The sequence below is a fragment of the Accipiter gentilis genome, chromosome 23 (genome assembly GCF_929443795.1).
Source record: "Accipiter gentilis chromosome 23, bAccGen1.1, whole genome shotgun sequence".
In the NCBI taxonomy this organism is placed as follows: Eukaryota; Metazoa; Chordata; class Aves; order Accipitriformes; family Accipitridae; genus Astur; species Astur gentilis.
Window position 1 is genome coordinate 24,902,998 of NC_064902.1, and position 27,097 is coordinate 24,930,094.

Here is a 27,097-nt window from a genome sequence, read left to right on the forward strand (position 1 = left end):
AAAAACCCCAAAAGCAGCACCATGTTTGATCTCATTTACAGATTGCAACACTCACTCAGACAGGAGCCTTTTTCATACTTCCCAGCTTCCGAAGTGAAGAAAAGCTACATAAAAAACCAACCACAGAAATTCAACAGCAGTGCCTGGAGGAAAATGCAGTGTTTCCAAGGCTGATGCCACAAAATGAGGTCAAGTTCTACCGGAGATTTAAATAAAACAGCCAAATAAGATAACTAATGCTGTTCTAGCGATGCTCCAGAATCTTCTCACCTTCGCAGGCTCACAGAAGTCCCTTTCACAGCACACGCAGGTACAGCAGCACCACATAAACATCACCGCGTGGCCATCTGCAGCCCTGGCCCCAGTGCTCGGTACTGCTCGGGCAGCCTCCCGCACTGCCTACCCGGCTCCATCCATCTGCCAGACTGAGAGGGCTCTGGGCACTCACTGTACAAACAGAGCGCCTCTGCCAAAACAAGCATCGCTGTGTGCAGAGCTCCTGTGCTGCTGATGCAAACCAACAGTTATGCTTGGAGCTCGCAGGCGGGCTATGCACCTCTCCTCCAGCCGGGAATATCTGCTTCAGAGCAGAAAAGGGCCAGGGCTGCGAGATTTAAAGCTGCAGGGCTTTCTATTCCCTGTTCAACGCATGACACTATTTTTAAAACTGCACCTTTGAGCCAAAAAAAATTGTACAGGGTAACAGACAGCCAAAGCAGGAGGAAATCAATAGAATCAAGGCGACATATGCATTCCTCGGCCCACACAAAATGACGGACTTGATAGCAAGATTCAAGCGGAATTAAACACAGAGATTCAAAGATGCACAGCAGGACACAAATCCACCTATAAACTATATGCTCTATTTACAGCACCACTGAAACACTGCTATTTAAAAATCCCTAAATAAAATTTTCAGAAGATTAATGTGATCTCCCGGAAGGCTGAAACTCTAATTGGAGAGTAATTGTCACAGAAGGACTCAAGTACAAAACAGAGCCAGCAACAACATTTTAACCACAGCTGTCACTGGTGCAAGAAGAAACCACCACCTCTTAACCACTGCCCTCAACCTCTTTGTCAAAGAAAAGGCATTTTACTATCATATTTAGAAGATGTAAAGCAAAGGGTTATCACCCTGTTTGTGACAGCTCTGACTGACAGCACCTTAAGCCATCAAGCCCTACTCCTTCAGACTAATTTTTAAAAAGCCACCCTCACCTCATGGCTGCTTCTCCCCTTGCTCTTCTCCTCTGTCTCACTGATATTTCCTGTTTGTAGCAAATACTATTACTCACCTAGGATAGAGATAGATGATCACAAAGCCAAGCCACATACAATCTAAGTTTGAAATCTTCAGAACCATCAATTCAGAGTATGCAAGGTGCTCCCAAGGCTAAAATACCAGGAACCGTCAAAAACAACAGAATGAAAGTGAGCTTTTAGAAGTTTCCTACTGTGTTAGGCATGAAGCATGTTTGCAGCCAGCACAGATACAAGGACATAACCTTCCATGTTTTCTTTCTGTCTGTCCCTTTGAGTCGGATGATTCTTAGCGGCTCTGACAGACATTACAGTGGTTGGGTTTGGTAGGTTTGGGGTTGTTTTTTTTTTTTAAAATCATTCTCTTAACCTGCAGTAATGCACAGGTAATGTGAAGAAATTCTGCACTGAAATGTTAATTCATATAATGTAAATTTCTGCAATGTAACAGAGGAGAAAACTCTTGACTGACTCAAAACATGGGCAACATGGAAGAAAATATTACTAACAGTAAAATTCAGTTTTCATTAGGAAAAAAGAGAAAAAAGGGTTGTTAAAACCTGAAAATGTGTTCTGTAGGAACTAGGGTTAGAGGATAAACAGCTAAAACCCCCATTGTCTTAAATTGTACTTCTACGTCAGATGGCATTTCTGGAAAAGCATTATGATGAAAAGGCAAGTATATTGTAAGGGTCAGTTAGAACACGAATTGAGAATGAAAACATTACATACAAAAAGAACAATAAAGTCTGATTCATGCAGAAGACAAGCCATGTTGGTGTGGAGATACTAAAAGATACACCCACAAAAGCATTTTGTGATGTTAGAGAACAGGACACAAAGAGCAAAGGATGAAGGGAAAGGAAAAAGGAAGGTGGCAGGCAAAACAGTACATGGTGCAATTCTGCAACTGGGCTGCACACAGTCACCAAATTGTAATATGTCGCACCAGTCTCTGGTATGGATCTGGGTTCTGCAGTGCAGAGCTTACTGTCATTTTGCCTAGCACCAACATGCAGCAACAAGTACCAGCATGGCTGTATCAGTAACATTCTGTAATGCATTGCTACAACGTAAGTTGCCTCAAAGCCATTCCTTGTTCAGCAGGTCTGCAAGTTAGGTAAAGAGATCCCAGGAAGCACTACTGCAGTAACTGAAGCAGAAGCCTGCACAGAACATGAATGAAAATGAAAACAATGTAACTTACCATATTACCATGTGTTCAAAACTGCACTGTGGAGCCATGAAAATTATTCCAAAAACCAGAAATTACAGGAAATCTAATTCAACTGACATTTGTTTTACCATTTCTCTGTGGGTATTCTCAGGGTTAAATGGCAAGAGGGTCTCTAAAAATTGATTACCTTATGGGAATATTAGACATTGAGATTCTCGGATCATGGGACCACTGCTCTAACTAATGGCATACAGAATCAATCTAGCAAAGCTGTTGTAAAGAAGGGTTTTAAAAAGAAATGTTGGTATTAGTCACTGACCTATACCCAATGAGGATCCCACTCCACATCTGCAAAACCTTTGAAATCAGCCAGTCATCCAGGGCATGCAGAAGAGTTTTACAACAATGCACTGCACTGCATTGCACAAGGCTGCATAGCACTGCATGTCTGCCAGATAACTTTTGACTTTATCAGCTGTGCTCCAGACCAACTAGAAGCAAGAACCAGGCCAAAAGGCATTCACCCTGTTGCAAGAGTCTAGTGAGAAATCTCCGCTAAAAAAACCTGTCCAGGCTAAATACAGAAACTGAAACAATTTCTATACTTGTGCAAGTTCAGGGCACATGCTAGATTTGGAATCAGAATCTAACACAATGACAAGAAATTAAAAAAGAGAAAAAAAGGGTCACGATTCACTTTTTCAAGTAACTGTTTTACATTCGTATGACAGATTTCACTCTTGAAAAACAGTACCTATACTGAGAAACCTCCAGATTTCCAAGACCTTTTATCTAGGAATGACAGTAGATCCTGTCTAACAGAGGTGAAAGGGCAGTGAGGTGAAATTTCTTGTGCAGAAAGAACATCATTACACTTATTTCGGAAGCAGTTTATGTTGGGTACAACTCAGTTTGATTCACAGGAATTCTACTACTATTCAGATAGATCTGTCACCATATACAGCAACAAACAAATCCATGAAAATACATGAAAATATGCTCATTAGTCTATTTAATATAATCACAGAGCCTTCCCAAGCTTTACAGAGCAGTAAAACCAAAACCAACCTACCAGGCTGAATATCACCTCCATTAAGATAAATCAGTTTTACTCCTCAAAGAGGAATGCATGTTTTCTTCAGTAAGTTTTGTTACGCTCCCGAAGTGCGGCAACAGTGCACTGATGTTCTGTGCTGTTAAAAGTAGACTGCTATACCCACGAAGAAACAGAAACATCATAAAAAGAGCATCCACAGCTACTTTTCCATGCAAACAAAATCCAAACCACTCCGGCAAGTTGCAACCTAGCAGCAAGCCTGTGCAAGTCTCACTGCAGCAATGATTCCCGTGGGGCTGCCACCCTTGCCTCAGCTCTCCAAAAGCCTCGCACAGCAGAACACGACGACTACCACAGCAGAAGCCATATGATGGGATCAAGCCTCAGTAATGTGGGGGGACACAGACGTTCCCAGGTGTCCAAGCCAAGAATAGAAAAAGCCTCATAAATCGAGACGGCACTGAGAACGGCAGGGAGGGCACGGGGGCACCGAGCACCCACGCTGGCACACAGCCCTTCGCTGCTCCGGGTGGTCTCCCACACCTTCCCAGGGCCTCTGCCAGCAAGACCCCCAGCTGCATCAGCAGCAAGGGAGGTGCAGAGATGGGTAGCTCATTTGCATTCTACAGCATTTCTTTCCTGAAGTTCCTTAGTAAAACTGGAGAGAGGAGGGATGGTGGGGGGGGGAGAAAATGAGCTTTGATGCAGCTTAAAAACTTACGCAGATTAGATGCTCATATGACCTCTATAACAAGATGAGAACTCTTTCCAAGACCCCTTAAAACCAAAAAGTTTTGGGAAAAAATACAGCAGGGGCTAGAGCCATATATTTGGGGAAATCTGAATGCTGCCAAATATTTAAGTAATGTGAAATATGAAGCAAGAGAGTGAGAAACTGGTGAAAAAGTCAAGAACTGAGTTGTGAGCATTCCTTCACTGTGCTGTACCCTAAAGTGGTGCTTGGACTGTGGAGAAAAGGTGACCTCCATGCCCTCTCCCTCATCTAGAGTATTCCATATGTGAAACGCCTCTTTTGAACACCTGACGTGTAGATCCAACTGATGGGAAGAGAAGCCAGCGTTAGCAAGCTCCTCATAGCCATAACTGAACAGTACAGTCTGCATCAGTGAAATTGGGAAAATGAGGACACAAAATTAACAGTTACAGGAAGACAAAACCCTGGAACTGAAATGGCAGAGGAGTCTAAAAAGGCAGACTATAATTACCAGAAGGAAACTGGGCCAGCACCATAGCAGGAAACCCTTGATTTGGCTCCAAGTCCTCAACAGACAGGAGGAGCGAAGGGCGCAGGTCAGGGCTGGGCACCGCAGGGGCACAGCCAGGCACAGGGCAGCTGCCCCTGCCTCCCCCCAGGACCCCGCACTCAGTCCCGCTGTAGGATTAACCCACCTGCCCTGGAAACCGTGTGTCTGGGAGAGCGCAGGTGAACGCCAGTACTGCCAGTGCACCAAGTGTGCCCTTGGCAGGACTTCAGGTGACCCGAGGCCCCCACTGCTGTGGGCATGTTTTAGAGAAAAATCAGATCCAGTTTGCTAGTTGATGTGAACTTTGTCCTGTCATGCTTTGGACATTGCTGTTTCTAAAGCTTTATGGTTCAGATTTCTAAACTCCATTAGTCACTTTTGAGACCACTGCATGTAAAGACACTGGAATACCAGGTACAACTGATACACAATAAGGTAAGTGGGAAAAGCAAGCACATGCTCAAACCCTGCATGCTAGTGCTAAAACCATACCCTTATCAGAGCTTATCCTGGCACAGCCTTCTCATGTCGCAGAAACTGGATTACTCCATTTAGTACACATCTATGTAAAATCGGAGAGGAACATTTGGAGAAATAGAGGCAGAGTTCTGAATTCAGCAAGTACAAACCACAAGCTTCAGTAATCTGTGGCAAAGTGAATGTATAGTCCGTTTTTTGGTGGTTGTTTTTTTTTTTTTTTTTTTTAATCCAGTACTGAAACTAGTCATTAATTAAGATCCTGGGTTTGGAATACCCATTCAGACACAGGCTTTATACTTGTACAGGTCCTGCTTCTTAGTGATTCAGGAAGGATTACTAAGAGGCCAACCTAGCACTTGCACACAGCACTTCAATAAAAGGAGAATAAGGTGGAGTATCAGTCCCTTTCACTCTCTCTTTCTGGGTACAGGAAAACTGCAAGGCTCCTGAAATCAAGATCTGTTTTGAGCCTTCTGAGTCAGGTTCTCCAAGGGAAGGATGACAGGTAAGAGGTAGGAGAGCTGGAAAGCCAAGCAAGTGGTGTGAACCAAATTACAAGGTGGTAAAGTGCCAATATTTGGTATCAGCACATCAAATTACAAATATTAGATTAGCCATCTAGAGATATCACATGACCAACATGGGGGGGGGGGGGGGGGAGGATCAGACTCATCCTTCTGTCATGCCCAAATAATTTAATCTCTTTTCTGCATCAAATGCAGACAAAACCAATCACAAATGTCAGAAAAGGCTAAAAGACTCTCACAGGTGATGGACTCTTTCACCTCCATATACAGACACAAATGCAGAGCAAACACACTCAAGCAAAACTGTATATATAAGACAGGTCTTGCCAAAAATGGGGTTAGACCAAGAAAAACTCATCAACTTCCAGGTATGCAAGTGCTCCTTCTGTCTCTTCGCACATCTGGAAGTTTTTCACACTTCCAAGTGTAGTTATAAAGAGGGAAAACTTTGCTAGTTACATCAGGGAAAAATTTCCACCTCTGTCCTCAAAGAGGGCACTTGAACAGGTGCACAGCTCACAAATCATGCATGTTAATTATAAAAAGCCATCTGAGGAACCTGCTTCTGTCACTGTGTCACTCCCAATAGTTTCAAGACTAACACTTCAGATAGAGAATCTCTTCTAAATGTAAGCGCAGATCAGACATTTACATACGGATGATGCAGCTTCAGCCCTCCCCTCCAAGGAAAGTGGAATTAGAGAGTTGCGTAGTAGGATAAAGGAGCAGAGAGATGTAGCTGAAGGCGGAAGGCTGGCCACCAGAGGAAGCACAGTCCATGGGGAAACGCTACACAACGACTGCCCCATGTGCAACGAGTTCCAGACAATTAACTAGTCATCACCAGCATGCAGGGTCAGAAGGAGATGAGCAAGTGGAAAACAAGGGTGTGTGTGTACGTATGTATGTATGTATATATGCATAGTAATGAAGGGAAGTGTGTGCATTTATATGCATATATGAGGAGAAGGAAGGAAGGGGAGAAGCAAAGGAACAATTGCTTATTGAAACCTTAAGACAGAAGGACTTGCTTTTTAGCCAACACATCTTAAACAGCAGCTTATGCATGGATGGGTATGTTAGGTTTTAGTTTTTGTAACTTTGGATACTCACAGGAGTCATAACTTTTTAAGTTAAATCATGTACTTTTTGTGCCTGATTGTACACTGTAAATACTTTTTCATATCCAGGCTAAACATAATACAAGTATTTATCAGAATACATGTGAACTATACAGTGCATACATTAGTTTTGTCCACTTGCAGTTGTAAAATAATAAAATTATTGCAAACATTTTTTCATAGTTTTCAAATTAATAATCTGTATTGTCTAGTGTGGTTTTTCTGCCAGTTCAACTGATATACGTGTCAGCAACTAAGCATGGAGCACAGGGACTAAAAACAAAGCTCATCAAAATCAGCAAACATTGCCAGAGTTCAACTTGAAATGTGCACTCAACATCAGTCAACTCATTTTCAGGACTTCAGAAAGAAAACATTCTTCCTAAGTCCAAAGAATTCGTAATTCTCCTGATCTGCTTGAAACGTAACAGGCTCAGCTTTCTTCTAACTAAACTAGGAAATCCCCGCTTCGACAAATCCAAAATGACTGTATTTTTATAAAAGGAGTACAAAACACCTGCTTTACAGCATACTTAAAGATCACTTCTGCTCCAAAGGACTCTGTTCAGACAGTAGGCACGAAGATGCTCAAGTAATTTTAACTCCTTAACCAAAACATGGGCTCCTGTCCTGGTTTCAGCTGGGATAGAGTTAACTGTCTTCCTAGTAGCTGGTACAGGGCTATGTTTTGAGTTCAGTATGCGAAGAATGTTGATAACACTGATGTTTTCAGTTGTTGCTCAGTATTGTTTAGACTATAGTCAAGGATTTTTCAGCTTCTCATGCCCAGCCAGGGCACAAGAAGTTGGCACAGGACACAACCAGGGCACCTGACCGAAATTGGCCAACGGTGTATTCCATACCATGGGACGTCCCATCTAGTTTAGGAACTGGGAAGTGGGGGCAGTGAATTGCCGCTCGGAGACTGGCGGGGTGTCGGTCGGCGGGTGGTGAGCTATTGCCCTGCGCATCATTTGTACATTCCAATCCTTTTATTACTACTGTTGTCATTTTATTAGTGTTATTATCATTATCAGTTTCTTTTCTGTTCTATTAAACCGTTCTTATCTCAACCCACGACTTTTACTTCTTTTTCCCGATTTTCTCCCCCATCCCACTGGATGGGGGGAAGTGAGTGAGCGGCTGCGTGGTGCTTAGTTGCTGGGTGGGGTTAAACCACGACAGCTCCCTAGAAATATGGATCTTCAGGAACTATCTTGCACCTCTTACTATCACTGCAAAATCTATTCTTGATATGGCACTTGAATCCATCAACAAAAAAAAGTCACCCTCCTTCCCTTTTCATTAGCTCGCTCCTGAAGAATGGTTCACTCTTGTGAGTTTTTCTAAGTCAAGGTAAATGGGATTCTTAACACTGGGAGCTGCAATAGACACATGATTCATCTCTTTAAAATGTTTCACCTCGGTTTGGGAAGTGCTGCATGACACAATGATGAACAGCAAAGTTTTCTTGCCTTACAGCCTCTACCATGGCTATCATCTATTGGGGTTGAATCATGGCTTATTTTCACGTCCTAGTTTTCTGAGTACAGTTTTACTTGTACTTGGGATAAAGGGATCTTAGCCACACTGAAAATATCAGCCTAGTAAAACACAGAAGAGGAAAGAAAAATAGGAAAGAGAAAGGGACCTCATTTGTTGTGCTCAGTAAATTAATTTACAGTATTTTGCTTAAGTAAACAGGTGGAAAAGTTAAACGACTTGCTACCATAAAGCCTTAAAATGAACACAGATTACTGAAAATTCAAAGCCACAAGATTTGCCTTTATTGACCAGAACTTTATATAGCCAGTGAAAAGTTAATAATCAAATGCTACTCCTGGATCAATAATCTCAGTGATATGAGGCATCTTACATAAGGCTTTCTGTTTAATTATGTGGTGATTAGTAAGTTTCTGCACAGCTGCAAGACCTAATCACAGATATGTGAGCTTGATCCATATTAACCCCCAAAACTGAAAACCAACAGTCTATTCCCACGCTCACTGCCCAGGGACAAGCGCTAACGCCACCTTAATGTTCTTGCTGGCATATACAAATTATAAAACTGAGTGCGATTATGAAAGCTGCAATAACCTAATGGTATAAGGTACCATTTGGATCAGAAGCACTTTAAGTTGATGCATTATTTAACATTTACCTTCTAATTTAAGCTCCTAGACTTCAAAGTCACTGCATAGAACTGGAGTTCCCCTCCTCTCTACACACCCACTGGGATAAAGTCAGTTTTGACTATACTGTCTTTTTTTTTAGATTTCACTCAAAGAATGCTCTGTATAGGACTTGCTTTCCTTGTTACTATTTGCAGTTTCTTGGCCCAGTTTAAATCAACATAAGAAAAACGGCCCTTCCTTTTCCCACACACATTTCCAGAAGTATTCAAAATGTTTCTACTAGCACTTAATAACGAGAGAGAGAAAGGTTAGTCCACAAATATTGCACCCTGTAGCCCTGATGTGAAGTGTGGCCATATTGATGGTGCTTTTTATAACCAGTTTAGTACACAATACCAACACTCTGAATCTCCACAAAGAAACCACAGCTGGCTGTGATGATGCAGCTCAAAACTGAAGTACTACCAAACAACAATCCATAGCGGGAGTTGTTATTAGCCAGCAGATGGCTCCATGAACTAGATTAGAGAGCAAACTTGTGTATGAATAGGCAGATCATCCTTCAGGAGGCTATCAACATCAAGGACATTTTCCAAGGGCATTCTCCTGATTACTGCTGCATCAAATCAAATTTCCCACAGTAACAATGAGAGAAAACTGGTTGCTGTCTGCCAAATTGCTACTAGACCAGATTTGCATACATGGTTAAAATGATGTCTATTTAGAAAAAGGACTTCTCAATACTTATAACCTAGTGCAGAGAGATTTTTAAAAGTTATTGCTGAGCTTGTCTATTCCAGCTGTTCACGCGATGATCCAAAACCCCACTTAATGCTGATTTATTAGTACTGATTAAGCTCCACTTCCAAACATTGAATGGAACTTTAAAGACTTCCATCTGAAAGACATGCAAAATTGCATTAAATCTCATTAAAGCAAAGGAGATCTTGGTGCAAAATAAAATTTTAGCTTGGCTGTATAGAATCAAGTCAGAAGTTTGCTGGTCTTGAATGGAAACGGCTGACTGACTGTCTTTCTTCTTCCTCATGAGAAACCAATTGTCCATCCTCTCAGTGCATCCGTGCTGTCAGTAGAGCCCGATCCTGTCTAGGTACAGGCTCTATTTTCCCCATGGTCTACACTTGCACACCTGTTGCTGCACTCCTGAGGAGGCCAAACGGTTCCACTGAGAAAAACATCCAGAGATCTGGAGTCACATCGACCAAGGTCTGCTCTGGCCAGTCACTGCCTGGGTCAGCCCTTTGACATTGCCTAGCAGGTCTCCACGCTCAGTCCCTCACATCACTTCCCAGGGTACCCGACACGCTCCCCCACTATTACGCTGCATACTCAAGACGGCTCTCAGCACGTCATCTCAGAAGGCACACAAAAATAGCAAGGGCAGCAGGGTGTCAGAGGGAGCTGAGGCGCAGCCCTGGCACAGTGTGCTGCAATGTGGCTCATCTCTCCCAAGGATGTTAGCCCTTAGCTGTGTGAACTAGCTTGTGCTTGGACACTGGCACGGGTCAGTCCCCAGCGACTGGCCCGGGGGCTACAGTGCTCTGTGCACAGACAGTATGGAGGCAGCCTTTGACACCCTTCAAGAAGGGGAAGAAAGTCACCTGTCCTCAGTCTCCATTCCTTGCGATTTTCCCAGGTACAGGAAAAACTGACAAATCCAAGATGATCACCTGCACCTCAGCCCAGAATTAGCAGTCGGGGGGTTCACTGACTGCTGCTGCTTCACGGCTATCCAGGATACACTCCACTTCTAGCCACGAGGGAAAGCAAGGGGAACAAAAAGTCAAACTTCGGCAGACCTGTCACCTACAGTAAGAAGGGACTGCTCTGGGCTTGTGTGCCTTTTCCACCAGCTGCTGGGGGAACAGCAAGGGACAGGTCTTCAGAGAGAAGGTGGCTCTGGAAGAGAGGGGCTCGGTTCCCCTCAAAGAAAGGTACAGGACTAGGGCGAGCCTGGGGCACGGCATGGCTGTCTGCTGCCAGCCCCTTGTGTACCTGCACCAGAGAAGCTTCTGGAGCCCGGCCTGGCACCCCGCCAGCACGCCCAGCCGTTCCGCCATCGTGCCCACCTCTGTGTCAACACCCCACAACGAGAAAAAACCTGGAACAATGAACATTTACATGTTAAACCACTAAGGTACGAGTCGTTGTACTGGAAAATAAAAACCCCTATCCCTTTAGGATATTGCTTAGAATTTGCTCATAAACCTGCAGGTGTGTAACAGCACAATGATTTTTGCTCTGCTATTATCAATGGCCAGTCATCACAGGCCAGCTAACCGGGGACCCAATGTGCCCCGCTGAGCGCAGCGTGGTGCTGTGTTTCAGCGGGAGGGCCCCCATGGGCCCCACGCCGGGCAGCCGGCACTGCCAACATGCCGGGAGCCCGGGTGCTCCGCAGCCTGCGGGCACTAGTGCTGCACCAAGCTGGCCAAAGGTAAACATTGTCCAACGACAGGACCGGTGGCCTTTCTGCTCATCCCTAACAGCTGTATTTGATCACTAGTGTCAATCAGTTCTAAACTTTGGGACGCTTTCTCTTGGTGGTGGTGAATGAGGGGATGTGGGAAGAGACACTGAGCTCCTGAGATTGGTCCTGAACAGACCCGCTGCCTTCAACCCGCTCTCACCAGCTAACAGGTCAGGAAGGAGCTGCTGGCACCCACTATCATTGTCAGGGTAATACTCTGTCCTAGCTCTGACCAGTGCTCCAGAGTTTAACACTGACACTCTGAACCGCTCCTCTGCTCATTCTTCAAGTCTACAGAACTCTCATATCCTCACCACAAGCCACAAAAATTTTCTTGTAACAGATTTTCTACTCTTCACCTTCACTGGGCATTTTTGTTAGGTAAAATGGTCCAACATCTGCAGCTGTGAGAGCCAAATCCCATCGTCTCCTATCTCACTGGCTGCACTGATCCAAGAGTAACATTTATCCAGGAGTAACTGCCAAGCTGTGCTTGCAAACAGGAGAAGGTATGCCTCCAGGGACTACTCCTTTTCTTACCAGGAGGTGATAGCAAACTGGGCTTGAAGAACCTGGCTGCTGACAAGAAACAGCACTTAGTTTTGAGGGCATCTTGTGCTGCTATTCCCTGTCTCCAAGAAACCACAACAGGCTGCCACTAGTGTCCCATGAGCCACACTACAGCTACCATTGTATACAGGACAGTGCAAAAAGCATCTTTACAATGTCATTCATCCTGTGCATATCTACTTTCACAGCTCTGGTTTTCCTCAAAGGGCACCAAAGGTAATATTTGAGCATTCATAGTCCAGTTCCAGTTTTAGACACAGCCTAAGATGTAATATACCTGATTAGTAAATGGATGATGATCTTTAAATGGTTTTAGTATTTTTTTCATTAACCTATTAGAAATCTGCATATAAAAAAACTACCTTCCTTCTTCCTGACATGGTAAAATACAAAATAAAGACTTCTAGCAAACTATGCAACATCACTATGGCTCAGCAGAAACCACATTCAAGGCAAAATGCCCAGTCTGCATAAAGGATTAAGTTTACCAGTAAAATTGCAACCTAAAAACTGCACAGTGATGAAATGGAAAATTTCCAAGTAGGCTTGGTGTTTCATTTCTCAATACCGCTGGCATGAACATCATCACCATGTCTGTTATAAGTCTAACTGATATAGAATACCCCCATGACCCAGAAAAAATATTTCTTTTAGTCTTAACACTATGTTTTCCCCAATAACAAGTTGGAAAGGCAAACAGCTGGGGTTGAAATACCTTTCATTTCCTTTAAACAAAATTTCACTTGTCAGCTTTCAGTTTTATTGGGTATCTACGTATCAAATCGATTTTAAAGTGTCAACAAAGAGCCCATATTGACATACTGAGTTGCTGTGTGTTAATCATAGTATTTGAAAACATGAGCTGTCTTGGCCACTGCAATTGCAAGGCAGGATGCATCTGCCTGAACCTAAAGTCTGTAGATCAAGATTTAAGATTTTGTTCCTACCTTGCAATAAGCTTAAGTGTGCAATAGGCACATGACATGATGGGTTACTACAGCTTAGCTGACATAGGCTAATTTGTTAACTCAATAATATATCTGAGGTCTTACATTCATTAAAATGGCTTGGATACATTTAATTTGATAGCTCTCCACTCAGCTCAAAAGTGAAAGATAATCTCAGAACATGCTGCTTGATTTTTAAAGGAGCTTCATGTCCACAGTGATTTACAGTTGTACTTCCTCTGGAAAGCAGTATGGCTTTTTCCTTTCTTTCTGTTTGTTTGCTTCTGAATGCTCTTCTGCCATGAAAGCAGACTAAAGTCAGTATAACTGAAAATTTGAAGCTATATTTGGAACTTGCAGAACTTCTACAAAAATCTTAAAACCAGAAAAGCCAATCAAACTCACTGATAGCAGCACATAAAATTCAGCAAGCCCATCTATCAGATTTGCATAATATGATCTATGAAGTGAACTCTTAAGTTACATCGTTAGAACTAATGTCACAACAGATAGGATGTGGAGGAAAGCAGATTGCCCACAAGCCATAAATAAGATGTGTATACATTCTAGAGAAGGCTCTTTTATTACAGAACACAAAACCAAGATGTGAATATAAACTATGAAGAGGGCCACTGATTACATGGACAAATTCAGACAAAAGAAAGTGTTGTTCTTGCAGGTTTCAGAGCAAGTATTGAACAAAATAAGTATTCCGTTTCTGTGTGCGCTCTGGGTTCGTGATGTACAAGAGGCTGCGGAAGTCAGTGGCTGGCACACAACAATCCTTATTTATTCCTTTCTTTACAGAACAAAATAATAATTTGAGCAACTTCATTGATTGATCAATCCAAAAGTCACAAGCTCTGATAATCTTTGCTCGTGGTGATCCTATCCAGAAGCTTACAAAATTACATCATACCAGACCATTGTATGTGGGCAGAGAGCCGTATAATGATCAAATGCTCTCAAGGTGTGTTCAAGCTCAACTCACTAACAGAAAGCAGGAAATTCTGTCCCTTCCCACAGACTACAGAGGCAAGTAGCTATCACAGAAACTAGCATTTGTGTTTGAATATTTTCAGATTATATTTGTATTCTCCATCAGTCTTCCCCAAATTAGCATCACCTCTCTTTCCAAATAAGTGGTCTACGGGTATAGTGTATGTGATCTTAAATCCAAACTGATGCATTATTGATGGCAAAGAAATGGCTAAACTGATGTTGTCTTTGGAATCGAGTTCTTCATAAAGCAGGAAGCATTTGCTTTTGCATTTCTCTAATTTATTTGATTAAAAATCTTTAATGCTATGGACTGCTGAGGAAGATACCACTGCCTTTAACATTTTCTCATTGGTTTGTCTCTCACATTGTATCCATTGCCAGTTCTGACTTTTGGTGTTGCTTTATGCATTTGGACGCTTTATGAACGTGTTCTTTCTACATCTGTCCTTTTAGACAACGCTCTTCTTCCAGAAGGTCTCTTATCTAGTGTTAGCCTTGAAAGTACCTCTACCATCACTCTTACAGTCAAGTATCATGGGAAATGATACCTTGAACCTACTGTATCATGTCCTCTTTGAAAGGCTTCATCCTCGGCGCAGTTTTGTTCCTTCTGGAAGCTTGATCTGCACGCTGCTTCCCCTCTGAACTTCTGCACTTGTTCTGTCGATTTGCTAAACCCCAGTTCTAAATACGAGAGTGCATCCTCAGCTGGACAACCAGCCTCCAGGAAGCAGAGCCACCATGAACCCCCCAAGTGCTTCTGCTGCCTTGCCCTGAACCCCATCCCCACTGGCCCAAGCCCTTCTCCAACAGGCATCCCCTTCTGCTTCCTGACACTCCAGCCACATGCTCCAGCCACTCCACCTGGGATCAATTTCAGTTCTCTTCTCCAACTGTCAACCCCCCCACTGTGAAAGTGTGCTTATTAGGGCTTTTCTTCTCTGGAACTTCCCTTTCTCCTGCTGCCCTCTCATTGTTTTAAGACTGTTGTGGTGTTTTGTAAGATTTCATTTTCATGTGGGTTATGATAGTATCTCTTCAGATGTTTCACAGTACAGGGAAATCTGACTAGCAATTAAATTGTTCAGGATATAACCCTAGTTCTGTAAAAAAATGAACCGCTGTTTGCCCTGGTTATTTTAACAGCTATCTTCTCTGGGTTAATGGTAACAATGAAGCTTCCAATTGATAATATCCTGGTAATTTAATAGCTTGGTTAATGTGAGGAAGCTGCAGCATCCTGAATAGCAATGACAAATCATCCTGAACAATAAGTCGCTGTCCTAGGTCAATAACTTCTTGGTGGCCTTGGTGAAAGTAGAATGTCAAAGCAGTACTAAAAACCCAAGAAAACCACAAGAAATCAAACAACTTGGAAAAACTCAAACACCCACTATTCTGTTTTACAAAAAAAGAAACCCCCACAACTGAAAATTGTTTTCAACAACAAATATGTAATTCTTCCTTGCAGATGACCTACAAAAAAGTTTTTAAGATATGTAGCACTGTGCTATTTTTTCCACTGACAGCTTATAAAGGAACACACATAACATGTCCTTTCCGCTACAAAACTTCTTCCCTTTAACCCACATTTCCTTAAACTGTAGGAATATGAATAGCAGAAAATCTGATCTTTCCTGGCTTTGTTGGAGAGGTATTGAAGACCCAGATACTTGCAGCTACACTGATGACACAAGAAAGCTGAATTTTTAAAACCCAAAGTATTAGTCATTGAAATTGAATACGTACCACAAAAAAAGCTGAAAACAGACTGACTATTTCCTCCTTTTAAATAGATCAGGCGTCACTTATCTTTTGTACTAGTTCTCCAGGCACCTTAGCCTAGCTTTGATAATGCCTCATATAAAAACATAAACCCCCTTCCTTGTAAGCTGCAAAAAAGCAAAAACCATGCAAGCCAAGGTTTTCTTTCTGCTCTCAGCTCACCTTTAAATTCTGTCAGTGGCTCTACATGCTGGTCTGGCCGCTTAGCAGAGCTGCACAAAAGAAAAAGGCTCCCCAAATAAAAAGAAAATAGTTTGAATGCTTTTAGTATTTTCACTTTTCTTTGTCCCAACAATGCAGCTCTGTCCTCTGGGAATGAGCGTATGCAGGCCGAACACAGTATGTCATTCTCCTGTTTTCATCCCTACGGAGCACCATTGACTTGCAGCCACTCCCCCAGCTCTCGGGGTACGCGCGGCAGCCAGGCAGGGAGCCCCGCAGCCCGGACTGACCTGCCGTAACCTCGGAGGAAGGTCCCCCCTCGGATCTCAAAGCGAAGCAGAGCCTGCTTCCAACACAGCCTACGTAAGGCAGAAAGGTCACTAGGCACAGCACCACGCCGTGAGCGGGAGATAAAATTAATGCTAATGCTACCAGCAATCCCAGGATTGATGAAGTTGCCTCTATACTGAGGGAAGGGAACCACTATGGGATTCACCACTGTTTTCTTAATGAAGCACCCAATTTTAAAGTCAACCAAAACATTTCTAGTGAAACTAGGATCTGCAGGCAGACTTTCAAAAAAGTGCAATTCTTTCCTGAAGAGCAGGGATTTTCCTAGAACTGCCTTACTGTCCTAATAAAACACAATCATTAAATGCTAAAGAGATTCTAAACATTATTAAAAGTTGATCTCAGCCATGTTTCCTCTGCTGTTCACATTCCTTGCTGTTCACTAAATCTGTACATGGCACCTTCTGACAAATTCTCCACGTTCTGTGCTGTTTGGAACAAATTCCAGAATAGTTTGTGGAAGACTACCATGAGGAAGCCTGACCTCAGAGCTCCCTGCAAGAAATCACTTACCATAACTGAAGAAGCTCTAACCATAAGCCCAAAAGACACAGACTTCTGGTATTAGAAATCTTTCCTAATCACTAAACCACTGAAACCGCAGATTCTTTGCATTCATGGGGAATCTTCCAACACAAAATCTTTACCCCACAGCAAGAACAGATCAAATACTTAAAAGACAAACAGCACCTCAGCAGTACAAACAGTTTCCCTTATTTTAATATCGAGCCCAAGCTGGGCCACAAACATTGCTTACTACAGAGCAACCGCAGAGAAAAAAATCTAACCCGGTCTCATGAGAAGACAGACAGAAGATACTTGATTTCACCCCTTCGGCATCGCAATTAGGCAGTAGCTTGCAGACTGAGTTTTAAAAAGCAAACTCCAGCAGGAGCAGCTAACAAAAGTGCTGAGCCTGGGCATTCACTGGTGACCCAGGTGTCTGCCTAGCAAACCAGCTGCATTCACAACCCTAATACCGCTGACATCCAAGAAAGGAGAAAGCCACAAGACGTACGGTTTCGGAGGCAGGCAGCGAGCCCTCCATGCTGGGTGCGCAGCAAGAGAAGCATGCAGTCTAACCCCAGCACCCCTCCGCCAGCTGAACATGCTGTACCGCAGAGTTACGTTAGTGGAGACCAGCTCCAGCCCTGTCAGGCTGAATTCTGCCCTGACAAAGCAGGACCTTGTAATATGAAGCAGTAGTACCCCGAGTGTCTTGGCAGAAGCCCCGAATGCATGTTTGAGAAAGCAACTGCAGCTCTGAACAAGCGAGGCATGAATGTACTGCAGAAGAGTTACCGCGCCTGCTAAAAATACTTCATTGCTGACCCCGTCAGGAACACATCTGAAGTGAGACTCTTGTTTTCTGGAGAATAATAAAACCAAAAAGCAAAATACATCTGCTGTCAATGGTATTGGAAGTTTATTTTTAAAAACAAACATAATAGTCTCAAACAGAAACACACCTCACATTTTCTTCCAACAGGAAGACTGCTGGGTTGAATGACATGCTTTACACCTCTTCCAGAGCTCCAGGCAAGATGTAACCTCAAAATCTCTTCCTCTGTAACCTGCCACAGGAGGCTGGCTCAGACTCCTATTACAAGTTAAGGAGCTAACTGCAGACAAATTCAAAACCTGCCCTGCTGAAGATGGCACAGAAGCCTTGTGCATTGCACAGTCCCAGGAGAGACAAATGAAAAAACTGTCACCTGGCTGGTGCCCCCTGCACAGCTTTAGGGTGGTGCCCTATTACAGTTATCCTAACTGTAGAAGGAGCTGTTGGACTGGAAACATGGCTAAAAGACACAGTGCATCTGGTCTGTCCCTCCCTGGTAGGACAGACAGTGAGGTGGTTCTGGGAAGCAGGTGGGGAGCTTTCCCCCCGCCCTCCTCTGCCGAGTATAAATCCACAAGGCACAATGGGCAGAACAGATCCCAAGCAAGATCTGGGGTGCGAACGAGCCCTCTGGGGAAAACACATCAAGATGAGGCTTTTAATTTTTGCCTTGAGTAAGCGTAGCAAGCATACGCTGTATGTTTTGGGAAACTGTCGGGTGGCGAGACAATTTGTTCTTCTGGGGAAGGAGAAGTGAGAGAAGTTCCTTCATAAATTACTGCTCTGCAGTCAGACAACTGCATTTGCCATCTATTCATAACAGATCTATCCTTAAAAAGAATGTTATTTTTAACAGAAAAGTTAATTTATTCACCAGGCATGGTTTCACATGGATTATGTTCTGTTAATTGCCAATCAGCCTGGTTGTCCATACCATACTCATTCAAGGAAAGCAGAGGTGGATACTAAGTCTAAGAGACACCACGCTGTGTATTTCCCTCACAGTTTTTCAGGTCACACACAGAGATGATCTACATCAATATATTCTCTGGATTTGTAATAACTATCTATTTAGTAATAGTCTGACAAGCTTATGACAACCCTGTTTCAGGGTAAGTCTGCTCTGTTACAAGTTGTCCCAAGGGTCGCCCACCAGGATTCAGCCTCCAATACCCATCTGCCAACTATTCCCACCCGCCCGATTTCAGCTTTTGCTGAGCAGCCCTACTCAATAGCAGCATGAGTAAAAGCCTTGTTTGAAGACGGGAAACTGAAAAAAGTGCAAGAACTGCAGAAATATTTAGAAAAACTAGCAACAACAAAAGACAGGCTTAAAAACAACAAATTCTCTTCCTTCTGCTCCCCTCAATGTCAAAACACAAGTTTGGCTTTCTGACTTAACTGCTATCTCACTTGGGTTTAGAGTTTTGGGAAATAAATGCATTTTAAGTTTAGCCAGTGAGCACAGCTTTTGTTCTTATAGCAGTCCCTGCCAACTGATCAGTAACTATGATCAGTTTTTAAAGGGAACCTTGTCCCATCTTCTTGCTCAGCAAGTGTACAGGTAGTTTTAGGACTGGCATGCTTTAAATCAATACTGAGAGTGTGAATCTTTGCAGAAGCCACCATAGTGGACTGATTGTTGACAATCGTATAATGCACCAGAATTATAATGTTATTCCTTTCGCTCACACTGGTTTAAGCTTTTATACTGCTGAATATTTGGAAGTAGAGTCCATTCTCGTGCCCACCTCTTTTTTTAATTTTTTTAAATTAAAATTTAAAAAATTCAGATGTCGCAGTCTGGGTTAACTTAAAGCATGTTCTAAGAAAAAAAGTAACAATTAATTAAGGAAGCTTTGGTGTGACTCAGGTTGGTACATTTCTAGAGTTTACTGTAATAATGCATTGATCCCAATACACGTTAATTCATTCTTACTCTCAATTTACCATACAGGCTCTGCCTAGCAGGTAGTACTGATAACTACTTAGATGGACGACATGGTCCCGCCTGGGTCACAACGAGCCCACACAGGTACAGTCACCTCTCCAAACTGCTGGTAAGCAGCATTTACAGCTGCACAGAGTCGTGCCAGGCCACCACCAGCCTGACTGGGACACCAGTCGCTGCCCACCAGCACTGTGTGCATCTGAAGCACCACTCGAGCCCACGGCTGCTCCATATGCACACAAACGCTCTCAGCACATGCTGCCCCAAAAGGTTTTGTTCTGTTCATGGCACTGCCATGCAGCCACACATACAAACCTTGAACTGGTGCTGAAGTAAAATTTGTTGCTATGGGCCTGAGCTCATAGAGAAATTCTTTAACTTCCATTACTTTCAATCGATAGCTTAGAAACCAAATGGCAAAGGCAGCATGTTCCTCAGCCAACAGAGGGACATTTCACACAGGCAGCATCTGTCCGTGCTGTCCCCAGCTCCGTACCACCATCTTGTACACAGCTGCTTCTGGAGTCACCCACTGACCTTTTGGTAAAATCACCCCAGATAACTAAACAGTTACAGCAGAGTATTCTTCATTAACTCAGCTTACCTGGACTAATGTTTGGCAGTTAAAATAGGACAGTTGATAGCAAATTCCATCATCTCTGTTTTCCAGCTGTGTTACCTTCAGCATCCATCTCATGAAAGGGAGCCATGTACAAACAAAGCAGGCATGTATTGATGAGCAGGGCTCAGAGTCCTGCCTTCTCACTGTACCAACTCTAACTGCTTAAAGATTCTCCCCATTCAAAAACCTGGCCTCAAAGTAGGCAATAAAACTTTCTAAAAGCACCTAGTTGTTTTCTGCTTCTTGACTGGAGTTTTTCCACACACTTTTAATGAAAACTGTCATTGATTAGCTGAAGACAGCTCAGCTTTGTTGTAAGACAACAAAGAGTATACACAGAAGATCACACACAAACCTCACCCAGGAGACAGTCAAAAGCAGTGCACGAAAATACCCTCTCAGAAGCAACTCTGCTGAATAATTGCAGAAGAGTGTCTCATGTTGTTAAAAATAGAACTAATTTCTGCATTGGCAGATGGAGTTTCAGTCAAAATATCCACTGAGCCACTTGAATAATTAAGTGTTGCTCCTCCATGGCATTACAAAGTATTTAATGCAATTTACTGCCCTTTCTATAAAATGTGATATAAATACTGTTTGCTAATTTTTCAGCAATGAAATTAATAGAAATAAGGGTTATAGTGCTGTGCAGCAAACCTTTAGCTGAAATACTACCATGGCTGCCAAGACATCAGCAACATTCTCTACACACAAGCTATTTAACCTTTCAGGTAATTACCCTCTGGAACAGAGCACTCATTTCATCTAGAAATCAGGTTTACTCAGAAGGAAGCAGAAGAAACTCTAGACTGGTAATCCTCAGTAACCTGAAACATGTGGCTAGACAGAATGACAGATAGTAGCTGATGCACAGTGAGATTTTTTTTTAAAAGCATATGTACAGTTTTAAAAGAGCTACATGTAAAATGCAATCTTCACGGTAACATAGACCTGCATATTGCACAAACTGCTTGTATTTCACGGAATCAAGTCAAGTTTTTCTTTTTGAATTTTCTTAGCATTTCATCTCTTTTTAGAGAAACTTCAGAAAACTGCCTTTTTTCACATAACTAACTGGAACATACACGAGTACTGAAGAGTTATTTACTTCTTACTTTACTTATTATGAACCGAATAGTTCCTCCCCCTGGGGGAACAGCCATATACAGTTATGTACTTTTTCATTTGAAGTATTTGCTCCTACTTCCTTGCTATCTCAGTAACCATTTCCAGTCTGTGAGGACACAAAGGGCTCTGCATCTTCCTTACAACCTATATTACCATCAAAATTCTCTTCCTCACAGTCTCAGTCCAACGGGATTCCTGGGTTACAGCATTAAATCAAATGCAATTTTCAAAGAATGTTTAAGTCCTGAAAGGAGAGCAAGTACCTTAAAAGCTTTGTCTGTGCTGAAGCTGTTGACTGTGAAATTATGAAGGATGCATAGAGGGACTTCAAACATTCAAAAAAAACCCCACGCAATTTTTTACTGCAAGGGTGATCAAACACTGCAGTGGGTTGCCCAGACTCCATCCCTGGAGTCAGCCAAAACCTGGGCCATGGTCCTGGGCAATCTGCTTTAGCTGCTCTGGCCTTGGGCATGGGGGTTGGACTAGACAACCTCCACAAGTTCCTTCCAAGTTCAGTGATTCTGTGATTCTCCAACTTTTGGGATGCATTTTAAATTCTTCAATATACATAAATTTGAATCCACTGCCAAATGCATCCAGCCACCAGATCATCATTTATCAATAATGAATTATACCGACCTCACAAAACTGATGTCTACAGAGCGTGATTAACTGTGAAGGAAACAGTCTTATGAAACCAAAGAAGCTCTACTGTAAGCGGACATCAGACTAGCAGACAGTACTAACCAGTTCCTTTTGGAACGTGTTTATGCCATTCGACTGTATGGCAATATTTCAGTGGTAAAGAACAGAGGTCATCTCATCTGTGCTGCTACCTTGGAGACAGTAAATGACCAGTCAGGTGGTAAATGCCAGTGTAATAGCTAAATGCTGCCTTCACACTATTCCAGCACAGAGAATCTGCTACTCCAGCCATACATGGGAACTTGGCAGCATGGGACACTGGTCTGGGAGATGTCCTGTGAACAGAGGCCCCGAGGTGGTCACGGACACAGGATCAGGTCCTCACACTGACTGGTACGATTGGACCATCCAAAATCACAAAGTCTTCAGCATACATAGTATACATATATGACCTTCAACAAGTTTTAATACTTTAAGCACTTTTTCTCTCTAAACTTTGAAGTTAAATAATGTCAAATTTCTCTTTACCTTGCTAAAACCATTAATTATATACAGTTTAACCCTCCCCCTCCCCAAGCCTCAAACGCCAAAGATCACATTCCAGATGGTTGGATCAACAAAAACATCTTGAAACAAACACTGTCAATGAAACCTTATCATGAAGGGCATGAGCAGGTAAGAGGATGATCCTTGAGAAGTGTCCAGGTGTACTAAAAATTGTCCATTAGGTAAAATGTGACAAGAATTCAGGGATGGTATCTAGAAACTACAGAACAGCCTGAACAATTGGGTTTAATGCACCGCAGTCTGCAAAATGCAAGCATGCTAAATAAAGCACTGGTCCTGTAAAGTGTTTTCTCTGTAAAGCTGTAAACTTTCACTAAACTGTAAAGTTTCACTAATTGTTCATCACACACCAGATTGGTCAGAGTTTCTTGGCTTTTACACCTAGACTGTACGCGAGCAGATGAGCTGGCGCTTTGGTCTCTTTTCTCGCCAGTTTTTCCCTAGTCTTGCGTTCTCTATCCTACACAGGCAAGAGAGCCATGTTTTTCTTCTAAATCCAAGCAGCCAGGGCCTGCAGGAATGAGCCTTCAGCTGCAGGGCTGCCCTACCCCAGCTGGGAAAGCCAAGCTCGCCGACCCCTGCCAAGGCGCATGATCTCTTTGGTAATCCAACCCTGTACAGCTGTCAGAAAGAACCTGATCCCAGCTCCACAAGCATCAACACGGCAGCGCCAATTATACAAGCAACTCAGCAAACAATATGGACGGAGATGATCAACGTCAGCAAAAAAGGACTTGCAGACTAGTCTGTCCACAGTTCCTAAATGCAAGAGCTTCTTTAGTTAAAAGCACTGAGAGCAGGATTAAAATTTATCCCTTCCATTACCCTATTTTCACCAATATATACATTTAACCCAGCTTACACAGAAGGTTAAAAAAAAAAATTGCAGCCCATGCCAGCTAACAACTCAAACATCAACCTGAGCAGCAGCAACACTCTACTCAGGAGAATGAGAGTACCATCTAATCCTGAAGAACTACTATGGAAACAACACAGCAGAATAAGGAATAAATTACTTTAAAGTTGAATTTTCATACCAAACTTCACATTTCAAAATGAATATAATCATTTCACTCACTTGCATGAAGCACTCTGACCAAGGCAAATTTGTGTGGGCTTCTACCTCCCCTACACATAATTATGGTGTGCAGTGCAGGCATAGACTAGCTAGACTTTGCCAGGAAGACAGTGCACAGCACCATACACTAAAGCATCTAAAAATACAGACTTGTTTAGAAATTAAATGCAGATTAGTAAATCTTCCCAAGCTATCACAGTGGAGTTCTCAGTTTTTCCCTAAATAGATTAAAGACAGAAGACGACAAACATTACTAGATATGTCTGCTCTGTTGTGACCAGAGCAGTAGAAGAACCTGAAGTTCTTCCCCCTCAGTTTGCTGATGAGTCTAATTTTGAACCTTGTAATTTTAAAATCTCTCTCTCTAAACATTTCAGATAAGCTTTATTACTGACAAATAAGAAACTGATAGAACCGAAGGTTTGGGTTGGGGTTCCCGTCGCCCCATTTAACTGGAAGGTGAAATAGCTACGTAAATGGCACAAGGCTCTGTTAAATCGTATCTGGAATATGTAACAAAATAGCACCAGAAAAGAAACCATACCTCAAAATACTGCTACGGGAGAGACAAGGCAGGAAGAGTGTTTGGGCTGGAGAAAACGAAGAAAAATAAATAACTACATCACTCCAAAACACAGTGGGAGGCTCATCTGTCTAGTTATCTACTCTGCAAGGCAGCTGAGCCCAACAGCCACAGAGAAAAACACCAAAACAGGGACAGAAGGGAAGGAGACTGCATGCCAAAGATACAAAAGCGTGCAATTGTGGCGGATAATTAAGAATTCTTATTTAGTCTCTCTTCCCCACTCATCCAGTGTTTTTTAGTGATTGAGGCATGAGGGAGGGAATATTTCCAGCTCAGCTGATGAGGAAATTACACTGCAATCAGTAGAGGATCTACACTGCAGAAGGACTGTGGCAGCAGTAACAGGGCCTGTTCCAAGAAACGGCTGCAAATAGCTACTTCACCAAGCGTGAAGTCTATTCTTCAGGCACAAATTCATGCAGACTGAGGTAATTTCTCAAGACAGCAAAGAGAACCAAACACCATAGAAAATTATTAGTAGCACGAACCTGTAACAGCAGGATTATTGGAGAAAGGCAATGCCAGGGCAGTGCCTGCAAATGGCTGTCCTCTGGTTTTTACATTCATACTATGAATCTACAATCCATTGAATCCATCCATTTGAACTTGTGTTTGTTACCTACCCAAGGTGCATTTATTTTGCCAGACAAGAAGATTCTGAAAGGATACAATTTCTAAGTTTAACAAGTGGAATAAACATCTGACTGATTTCCAGCAGCACTCCCATGACATCTGCATCACGGTCCATTTTCTACATTTCTGAGCAGCAGTACAAAGTTCCATATTTCCTGAGGAAATGAGATTATCTATATACCTATAATCTAATGTTCAATGTTTCAGATACACAAAAGACAATCTCCTATACAGACCATCACTTAGTATCATCTACCACTTTTAGGGAGCCACCATTTTGTACTCTTGCTGGGTTTGGATAGTCTAATACTAAAAATACTTGGAGACCTTATTTTTGCATATGCATCAGTAAAGTGCAGTGCATCCTGAATTTTATCAATATTAAGCAAGATAATATGAACCATAGCACAGTTCTGAACTTTAACAAAATGCTTAAGTCTAGGCTCATGTAAAAGGATACTTCTGAATCTCCACAGTTCTCCTGCCTCTATGAATACAGATGGACAACAAAACCACCAGTACAGACTGTCAATAAAATGCTAAAGTTGTCCTACTGTTCCTCATAGTTCGCCACAGAAATTTTCCCCACACAGTGAATGAAGACCTTCTCATGGTATTTTACATAAGAAAACTCTGGAAGAATATGTAGAAATTAAGCAGTTAGTGAAGAACTAGAAAAGATGAACAAATCTCAATGGCTTTGAGAAAATTTGTAAAGGGAGAACGAGTACCCTCCAAACCAGACCAGACCAGACCAAACCTATAACCATACTCTTTACATAGGAAGGATTTCTTTTTAAAGCAGATGTTTATATCATATTCAGTACGGAAAACAGCTTAATGATAGCTGATAATTTCTGAAACCAAAAACTGCAGCAACTAGCTTTCTATTTTTGCCAGCTGACCACACAACAGGCATTTGTTTTGAAAAACCTGTAACATCAAAGCCACAAAACTCCAGCGGTGCTCAAGTCCCTCCAGAGCCTGCAAGCTTTCAACATTGCCCTGGAGAAGAACACATTTTCAGGGACTCTTTATCTAGCTATAAATAAACGGGAGATGCAGTCATATTATGTGAACCGTTACTGAACTGCAGTGGTCAACAAGAGCTCCTTGCCTGGACTTTTTAGACCCAATTATTTCAAGTCTAAAATGGCACAATGATTTCTTTGCATAGTCTTTAGCTTTTTCACTCAATGCTTGCATGAAAAGCAGTATTTTCTTCTTCATTTCTACTCTTAGCACAAACCAACAAGCTCCAAAGCCTATAATGTACGTATGATACAAGTCATTGAATATTAATAAAGGATCAACATTTTGATAGCAACTGCAAACTAATTTAAATAAACAATTTATTTAAAGATTCCTGTAAGGTCAGTTTTGCTGACCAAGGACATAACCCACTGTCCTTTTAGCAGCAGCCTGCAAGCAAGCAAGAAATGCCACATGTAGCAGTGTGCTTCTATTTCCTCAGCCTCCAAAGTAGCCACCACTACTAATTTTTTCTAAGGTGGTGTTTCAGATCTAACAGAAAACTGCCACTGAAAGGGGTGCTTCCAGTCCCTTCCTCCACACACCCTGTCTTCCACACATTCCTGATGTTCCCCTCCCATCAGATGCTCACAGCATGTCGAGCTGGCTCCAGTGGCCAATCCAAGGGAAAATTGTCTTCCCCTCTCTCCCCTTCTCAGCACAGTTTGTCTTCCCATGGATAAACCAGCTAACTGACACCCCACAGCTGCACAATCGCTACATGCAACCCAAGAGCAGCTGTAATAGCACATGGGTATAAGTAAGGGGAAGAAGGGGTCTGTTCCCAAAAGTGGCAAATATTTCTGTAGTTAGGTAGGCCCTAGTAAGACCACGCACCCTAACACACTTCATCGCAATTTCTTCACTTAAAACTGAAATGCATTGTGTATTTGTGGTTTGGGCCAAAACCATGTGTATTTCAGTTTCCTACAAGACTGAAAGCACGGACAGATACTTATGAAAAACCCTCATACAACCACTGTATTAGATTATGATGAAAGCTACTTTAAAAAAGGTTGGAGTGGGCATCAGACATTGATGTACATGCATAAATACACAAGCACACGCTCACACTGACAGCCCAGCTGACTTGCCAGCTCCTGCAGCAACACACAGTAGCACTGCACGTAAACAAAAGGTCCCTGAACGTGACACTGAAATTCCTGAAAGGACAGTA

The 27,097-nt window shown here is 42.6% G+C and overlaps 1 protein-coding gene across 6 annotated transcripts in view; it reads right to left on the reverse strand.

Annotated features, from left to right (window-relative positions):
- Nucleotides 1-27,097, reverse strand: part of TMCC1 (transmembrane and coiled-coil domain family 1) — a 121,354-nt gene that overhangs the window by 26,015 nt on the left and 68,242 nt on the right. The window contains exon 1 of one of the 6 annotated variants that reach the window (XM_049826596.1): nt 271-350. The exons of the other annotated variants lie outside the window; for them this stretch is intronic. Within the exon in view, the coding sequence (XP_049682553.1) occupies nt 271-333 (63 nt within the window). The 5' untranslated portion in view covers nt 334-350. Of the gene's footprint in view, nt 1-270; nt 351-27,097 lie in introns of those variants that run through there. 6 annotated transcript variants of the gene reach the window in all.